An 8,149-nucleotide genomic window follows, 5' to 3' on the forward strand; every position below is an offset into this window, starting at 1 on the left:
TGCCATGGCACTCTACCCAGGGGGATAGCTTGAGGCTCCGTCTAAAAAAAAAAAAAAAAAGAAAAATCACTTACATTAAAATGCATAAAGTTACCACCAGGCGCAGTAGCTCACACCTGTAATCCTAGCACTCTGGGAGGCTGAGGCGGGCAGATCACCTGAGCTCACAAGGTCGAGACCAGCCTGAGCTAGAGCAAGGCCCTGTCTCTAAAAAACAGCCAGGCATTGTGACAGGTGCCTGTAGTCTCAGCTACTTGGGAGGCTGAGGCAAAAGAATTGCTTGAGCCCAAGAGTCTGAGGTTGCTATGAGCTATGACACTACAGCACTCTACCAGTGGGCAACAAAGTGAGACTCTGTCTCAAAAAATAAATAAGATAAACTGAATGAAGCAGAACATGGACTTACATTTTGAAAAACAGGGCTTATGTTTATGAAATTTGTTCATCTCTTCTAGAAGCTTTTATTTGAAGGTTTCAAAGCTTATATTAAAAGCATGCACATGGAAGAATAATGTGCATGTGATATAATTTCACTGGAAAAGATAGTAATTATTGAACACTGGAGCCTGAAGACTTTTTATGTCAAGATGGCACATAAAATAACAATGAATCCCAAGAAACCAATTTTTCTCTTCCTATTTCTGATTTCTGAGCTGTGAATTGTTTTAACTGTATATAAATAAAAAGCTATTCCTTGTTTTTTGCTCTATATTAATGGAGATGTTCATTTTTTCATACTGATTTCCTTTTTTCTCATTCCCCTTTTCTGTTAGACCATGGTAGCATTTGACATGGATGGCAAAGTACGTAAACCCAAGTTCGAGCTTGATAGTGAACAAGTCCGATATGAGCACAGGTTTGCTCCATTCAATAGCGTGATGACCCCTCCACCGGTGCACTACCTGCAATTCAAGGTGAATCTGCTTGGTGATATGAAGTTTTTAGTCATAGATCTTTGTACATAGCCATCTTAGGCTTTGTACGTGGCCACTTAAAATAGCAGTTTTAAGTAATATGAAAATTATTTGGTTTTGTTGTATGGACTCATCACATTAACAGTTATTTAAGTTATGAGAATAAGATGAGGAAATAAATGAGGGTTGGTGGGGGGGGGTTGATGGTAGGATCACACCTATGGTACATAATGAAAGGGTACATGCCGGATCTATCAGTATAGAGTATAAACGTCTTAACATAATAACTAAGTAAACGAGATGAGATATATTAACCAGTGTGATGTAAGCATTCTTAATTCTATATGAAATTAGTACATTATACCCCATAAATGCATTAATGTATACATGATCTATGGGTTTACGATTTAATAAAAAAAAAAAAGTCTCTGCCAGAGCTCTCCCACCTAATGGGCACAATGTAAGGGTATGTGACACACCTCCTGGGTAAAAGACACAACAGGGACTTTACCTAATAAATGCAAACATTATAACCTAATCGGGTGGTGCCTGTGGCCAAGGAGTAGGGCGCCAGCCCCATATGCCAGAGGTGGCGGGTTCAAACCCAGTCCTAGCCAAAAACTGGGGGAAAAAAAAATTATAACCTAATCATTTGTACCCTCATATAAATCTGAAATTTTTTAAAATAAAAATAAAAACCAAAAACAAAAGAAAAATAAATAAATGAGAGTTGAATTGACTGTTAGGAAAAAGGGCCATGTGTTGAGTGTTTCAGTATGTATGAATATGTATGAATGTATAGTCAGTGTCTTTAATGATTAAAAAATAACTTTAGAGTTTTTCATATTAAACATGTTTTGAATAATATTTCCCCTTTTTTGTAGGAAATGTCTGACCTCAATAAATATAGCCCTCCTCCTCAGTCTCCAGAACTGTATGTGGCAGCTAGTAAGCACTTTCAGCAAGCAAAAATGATATTGGAAAATATCCCAAATCCAGACCATGAGGTGAGACTAGATTCACAGTAATTCTAGGAAACATCTTTCTTACTACTGTACCAAAGTTATTTATAAAAGTGAACCTTAGGGTATTAATGGATCTTGTCACGTTTCTCCAAGTATTTAAAATAGCTTAAGAAATAAGTGATGTAACTATCTCCTTTGTGTAAACTTAAACATGAATGCAAAGAGAAATTAAAACTCACAACTTCTACGGGTTTTTCTGAGACAGAGTCTCAGGTGTCATAGCTCACAGTAACCTCAGACTCTTGGGCTCAAGCAATTCTCTTGCCTCAGCCTCCCAAGTAGCTGGGACTATAGGCGCCCACCACAGCACCCTGCTATTTTTAAAGGCAGGGTCTTGCTCTTGCTCAGGCTGGTCTTGAACTCATGAACTCAGGTGATTGGCTCACCTTGGTCTCCCAGAGTGCTGGGATTACAGGCATGAGCCACTGCACCCGGCCAAGACTCACAATTATAAAGGATAGAAATTAAGATCCAAACTGATCCAAAGCTCAATTGTTAGCATTTAAAATTTTCTATTTTGGCTCGGTACCTGTAGCACAGTGGTGATGGCACCGGCCATATACACTGAGGCTGGCAGGTTCAAACCCAGCCTAGGCCAGCTAAGCAACAAAATATCCAGGTGTTGTGGTGAGTGCCTGTAGTCCCAGCTACTTGGGAGTATGAGGCAAGAGAATCACTTAAGCCAAAGAGTTTCAGATTGCTATGAGATATGACACCACGGCACTCTACCAAGGGCAACATAGTGAGACTCTCTTAAAAAAAAAATTCTATTTTAATCTATAGTTTACTACATTAAAATGTAACTGTATATCTTAAGATGAGAAATTATGTCATCACTTATCACAGGAACCTTATTTCACTTGACGATTTTAAGTAAAGGCTATTGCTTTTGAAGACTTTGAGGTCTTCAAAATGAAATGAAAATAAACTCTGAAAATAAAAATATAAGTTTCAGGATTTTGTGTTTTGCTAATTTTATGTATCTTTATTTTTATTGAAGTACACTTATTCTATACCTGTAACATGTATATATTGTTTTGGTAGTATATTTTGATTCAGCTTTCATGGAGGGGTAGTTTAACAATATCTGTCAAAAATTACAAGTGCCTATGCTTAGATCCAGCAATTCTGCTTCTTGAGATTTGTCTTAATAGATGCACACATGTGCACATATAGGAAATGAAGGATGTGATGAACATATGAATATTCATTGTAGCAAGATTTCTGATAGCAGTAAAAGGGCTGATAAATTATAATACATTCATATAGTAGAATACTGTGCAGCCTTAAAAAGGACAAGGAAGGTCATTATGTACTGACATGGAATGTTCTTCAGGATGTTTAAAAAGCAAGGTACAAGACAGTATACATAGTATTGTGCCATTTCAATCAAAAGGGTCGAGGAAGACTACATGTGTGTTGAGTATTATCTTTTATGAATACAAAATATCTCTGGAGAGATACATCAGCATAAATTCTTATTTGTGCTTCTTGGAGGGGAGCAGGGTACCTGGAAGAAGGATAAGATCGAGACTCTTTATAAAATCATATACACTACTTAATAAAGAAAAGGGGGTAGTGTAAAAATTTATGGACGTTACCTGTAGTAGATGTCGTATTTCGTTTAGTGGAAACTTCATTTATTCAATGAAGATTTATTGATTTGCCTACTGTTCCCCAGCAGAAAATAAAACAGACTGAAATCCCAGGCCTTGTGGCAGTGAGGGTAGTGGCTCTGTGCTGTAGACAGTAAGGTCCCACTGTGAAGAAAAATCAAGCTGAGAATATGATAGAAAATGCTACAGAAAGTGGAGAAGAGGAGGGGATTAAACATTTCTAAGTAAAGTGGCTTTTAGCAAATCCTAGAAGGTGAAGAAGCATGGATAACCAAGGATGGAGCCTTCTCAGCAGAAGGACCTGCCTGCAGCACTGAGGCCAAAGTGTACCTGGAGTTACTGAAGAATAGCCAGGGACTGGTGTAGGGAATGGTGTGGAGTGGGGAGAACAAGGCAGTGAGCTGTTAGAGGGGTTTGAATGGAGGAATGACCAGATCTGATTCACATTTTAAAGGATCACTCTAGCACTGTCAGAGAATAGACTATAGCGGGGCCAAGGGTAAAATTAGGAAAGCTAGTCATGGAGGCCATAGCAGCAATCCAGGTAAAATGTTGACAGTGTAGTGATTGCATCTTTTATGGATTATAAAGTCAAGTCATCTGGATCAACTAATGGATTAGATGTAGGATGTGAGAGGCAAGAGGTATCAAGGATGACTTAAAGGTTTTTGGCCTGAGCAAACATTGTATGATTCATGTGGGCAAGACTGCCCATGGAGCAGAACTAGATGGCCAAGCAGAGCAGAAGCTCAGTTACCTATTTTTGTCTACTAGATGTCCAAATGAATCTGTCATCAAAGCAGGTGGGTATGTGATTGGGAGTTGAGGAGCAGGTTCTCATCTTGAGGTAACGTGTGTGCTCCCAGAGAAAGGTCAGTAAGAAGGCTGCAGGGGGGAACTTAACATCCTTCAAATTGTACTCTCTAGAAGTACACTAATTTATTCTATTGTTACTCACAAGTGTTCAAATGAAACCTTTTAGACAGATAACAGGGAGCACTTGAAAGACATGTACTACCTGCCAGCCATGGTTCTCGGCTCTTAAATATTCTTTTAATCCTCACATATCTTTGTGGGCAAGTAAAGTTATCATCTCCATTTTTGTAGATGAAGAAACTGAGGAACAGAGAGGTTAGAACTGGTCAGGTTTCACAGCTTAGAAGTAGCAAGGCTGGAATTCAAAAACATAACTTGAGTCCATGCTTCAGAGGTTATCCTGTGCTGCCTTTATAGGCCAAGTGTTCTTTTGTTTTCATGAAAGCAAGATAGGGTGGTCCTTCAGAGTTTTTAAGAGTTAGTTAAAATGGAGTTCTGTGTTAATAAGTGAAGTGTGATGTTTGTTTACAATTTTAAATTGTCTTTATTTAATAAAATATCAGTACTTCTATTATTCAGAGTTTCTGTCCATAACATAATGGGCACTTAGTGCTGGGAACATTAAAAAAAAAAAAAGAAATTTTGACTATGGTTTTGATGTTTTGGTAGTTTTATGTTGTTCATGTTTTTTTAGGTCAATAGAATTTTAAAGGTTGCCAAACCCAACTTTGTGGTTATGAAGTTATTGGCAGGAGGACACAAAAAAGAATCTAAGGTGAGTATGTTAATGGGGACAATGGATGGTCTTAAAAATATGGTAAAATTTTACACTTTTTCAATAAGATACATAAATATTATAGAAAAGCTTAAACTACTGAACAAAAATCCTAAAAAAGTTCAGCAAAAACCACATTAACTAGGACTTGCCTTTTAGCCTTGAGACTTAAGATTTTGTTGACTTAAAATTTCTAAGTTCTGCTCTTAAGTTTCTCTCTTCTCCCTGCTACATAAATTACTAAACAACTAGAGGGGTTAAAGAAAATGTGTAAAAGCAAATTTATGGAAGAAGTATGATGTATAAATGCATTAATGTACACATGGTCATAATTTAATAAAGGAAAAAATAAATAAAAATAAAAGTCATCTGCTGGCCAGATGAGGTATCTAAGCCTATAATCCTAGCACTCAGGGAGGCTGACACAAGGTGGATTGCTTGAGCTCTGGAGTTTGAGACTAGCTTGAGGAAGAGTGGGACCCATCTCTGCTATAAATAGAAAAACTAGCCAGGCGTTGTGGCAGGTGCTTATAGTCCCAGCCACTCAGGAGGCTAAGGCAAGGGGATCGCTTATATAAGAGTTTGAGGTTGCTATGAGCTATGATGCCATTGGTACTCAACCCAGGGTGACAAAATGAAAATCTGTCTCCAAAAAAGTCATCTGCCTATGGGAAAGTGAATGAATAATTAATGACTTTTTAATAGCTCAGAAGGTGTGAGTCTGTTTTCTTTGGTAATGCTGTAGTGTCAGTGTTACATCTACATTTCAGAGGAAGTTACGGAGTAAGAGGCCAGCTGCTGAGGTGGTTTTGGTGGCATTTTCCCATTGTGTCTTGCTCTTGATCACTCCCATTGTTTTTACCATTGTTTGCTCTTCTGCCCTGCTTTACTGATGACTCTTAATTTCATCTCTTAGTACTTAGTGACCCTAGAACTAAAAATTTTGTTGACCCCTATCTAACTGAACTCTTTTCCTCTAATTTAAGTACATTTTTCTTTAACTGTTTAGAAAACAGCTGCTCAGCATGTTTTCTAAAGAGTTTCGTAAAACCAGAAACAGGTTAATCATCTTTCTCCAGATTGGTTCATTTTTGTCATTAAGCCAATTTTTAAAAATCTCTTTTATGCTACTTTATTTATAAAAATACAGGAAACTCTGAAATAAATCTTCTGTTTACTGTCTGAATATTTGACTTATCTCTTTTTCTTTACAGGTTCCTCCTGAATTTGATTTCTCTGCTCACAAATATTTTCCTGTTGTGAAACTTGTTTGAAAGAGACTGAGAAGGTGACTGTAAAGGGAGGAGTCTATTTGCAGAGCCCACTCTCAGAGGGTACGTGCACGAGTCTGCACCTAATGGGAAATGAAATGGATTTCTTGGATAACATCCCATTATAAGGAACACTTTTTAGTTTGACAGCCTTACATGACGTGAATGAAAACTGCTGTTTTAAAGTGGTTTATTATGTTCCATTGGTGAAACTGATCTTATTGAATGCATTGATGAATGTTATATGGTTTTATTACAGATTTAATCATAAATCACTTTTTATGAATGATTGAGTGAAAATAGTGTTTGTAAAGGTTAATAAATTTCTTGACAAAAAATGCACTGTTGGAGATGAAAAATAATAGCACTTTGTTGATATGTTAAAAACTGAAGGTGCTTGCCCTTTAACATTTGGGCAATTCAGAAACAAACTATCCAAACAAAGTTTCAAATCGTGGGATTTACTAAAACATGAGACTTTGGCAGAGTACATTTAAAAGAGATTTTCATGGAACCTCTAAGAGAGCCTGAATTACATGAGGATTGTGACTGTGTGTCATGACATCATGGATTATATATATTATAATTCAGATGTTTATAATACATCCTTTAACTGTTAACTTTTGGCACTTTTAAAAGATTATACATTACATTTACTGGTGACATCATTCAAAGGGTAGGAAGATAGTAATGTATATAGATTAAATTTTAGGTCTAGGTTTAAATGTGGCATGCTTCTTTTTGTTTACTTCATATTCATTTTAACCCATGAAACATTCTGAAATGGGGAAGGTCTGTTCAGTAAATTCTGGCTTTGAAAAACTGAATTAAATCCACCCATACCTACAAGTGTCAGTGCCTGAGGCCCCACACTTCCTTTGCTGCTGTTCCTCTTCCTGTGTCCTCTCAATAGGTAGTACTATTGGCAAAATGAGCTCTATTGTGGCTTAAATTGGCTTTTTTGGCTTGGCCTGAGACTAGAGACAGTTTTTATTTGGTCTGTGATAAAAAGAGTTCTGAACTTCAAATATCTTAACTCTGACACTTTTCTTAAAAATACAATATTTGAACTTTTTTCTGGACATACTTTAAAGCAGCTAACTTGACTAAACTTGCTTGCCACAGTAGGAAAAGACTAGGGTACTGAAGTGGTCTGGTTCTCATTTCCAAGTGTAGTAACAGTTGTATTATTCAGGAACAGTCATTAAGTATCCTGAAATACAGTTTCTAGCTGGTAATTCCTGAGTGCTTTGAACAAAACAAAAAAAGGCAAAGAAATACCGTGTTTCCCCGAAAATAAGACACTGTCTTATATTTATTTTTTCTCAAGACACATTAGGGCTTATTTTCAGGGGATGTTTTCCTCTCTGCACCAAAATGCATGGCGTGGCCATGCAGCATTACTAGGTCTTATTGGGGTAGGGCTTATATTTAACAAATGCACAGAAACTCTGGTAGGCCTTATTTCAGGGGCAGGTCTTATTTTGGAGGAAACAAGGTAGTAGGAAATAAAAGAAAAGAGCATCAACATCTGGCAAATAACCAGGACAGCCTGAGGCACATTTTAGAAAGCTGAGAAATTACTCTTCCTTCCCAGTGGCCAAGATACTAAATATCAATATATTTTTTTGCTTTCAGAGGCCTCCTTGAAAGCCAAAAAAAAAAAAAGAATATTAATGTACCAAGGGCACTAAAAATGATGGGATCACTTTTCAATGAGAGGCTGCTCTGG

The 8,149-nt window shown here is 37.1% G+C and overlaps 1 protein-coding gene across 2 annotated transcripts in view; it reads left to right on the top strand.

Moving 5' to 3' along the window:
- The window catches only part of NAA35 (N(alpha)-acetyltransferase 35, NatC auxiliary subunit), a 101,432-nt gene extending 94,677 nt beyond the window's left edge, over positions 1–6,755 (top strand). For both annotated transcript variants that reach the window (XM_003782990.3, XM_023508328.1), the window contains exons 20-23: positions 774–914; positions 1,799–1,921; positions 5,066–5,146; positions 6,361–6,755. In XM_003782990.3, coding sequence (XP_003783038.1) covers positions 774–914; positions 1,799–1,921; positions 5,066–5,146; positions 6,361–6,420 — 405 coding nt within the window. In that variant the 3' untranslated portion in view covers positions 6,421–6,755. The remainder of the gene's footprint in view (positions 1–773; positions 915–1,798; positions 1,922–5,065; positions 5,147–6,360) is intronic.
- Positions 6,756–8,149: the final 1,394 nt, after the last annotated feature.

This window comes from Otolemur garnettii, unplaced genomic scaffold (assembly GCF_000181295.1).
Source record: "Otolemur garnettii isolate 467f Iridium unplaced genomic scaffold, OtoGar3 scaffold00006, whole genome shotgun sequence".
Taxonomy (NCBI): Eukaryota; Metazoa; Chordata; class Mammalia; order Primates; family Galagidae; genus Otolemur; species Otolemur garnettii.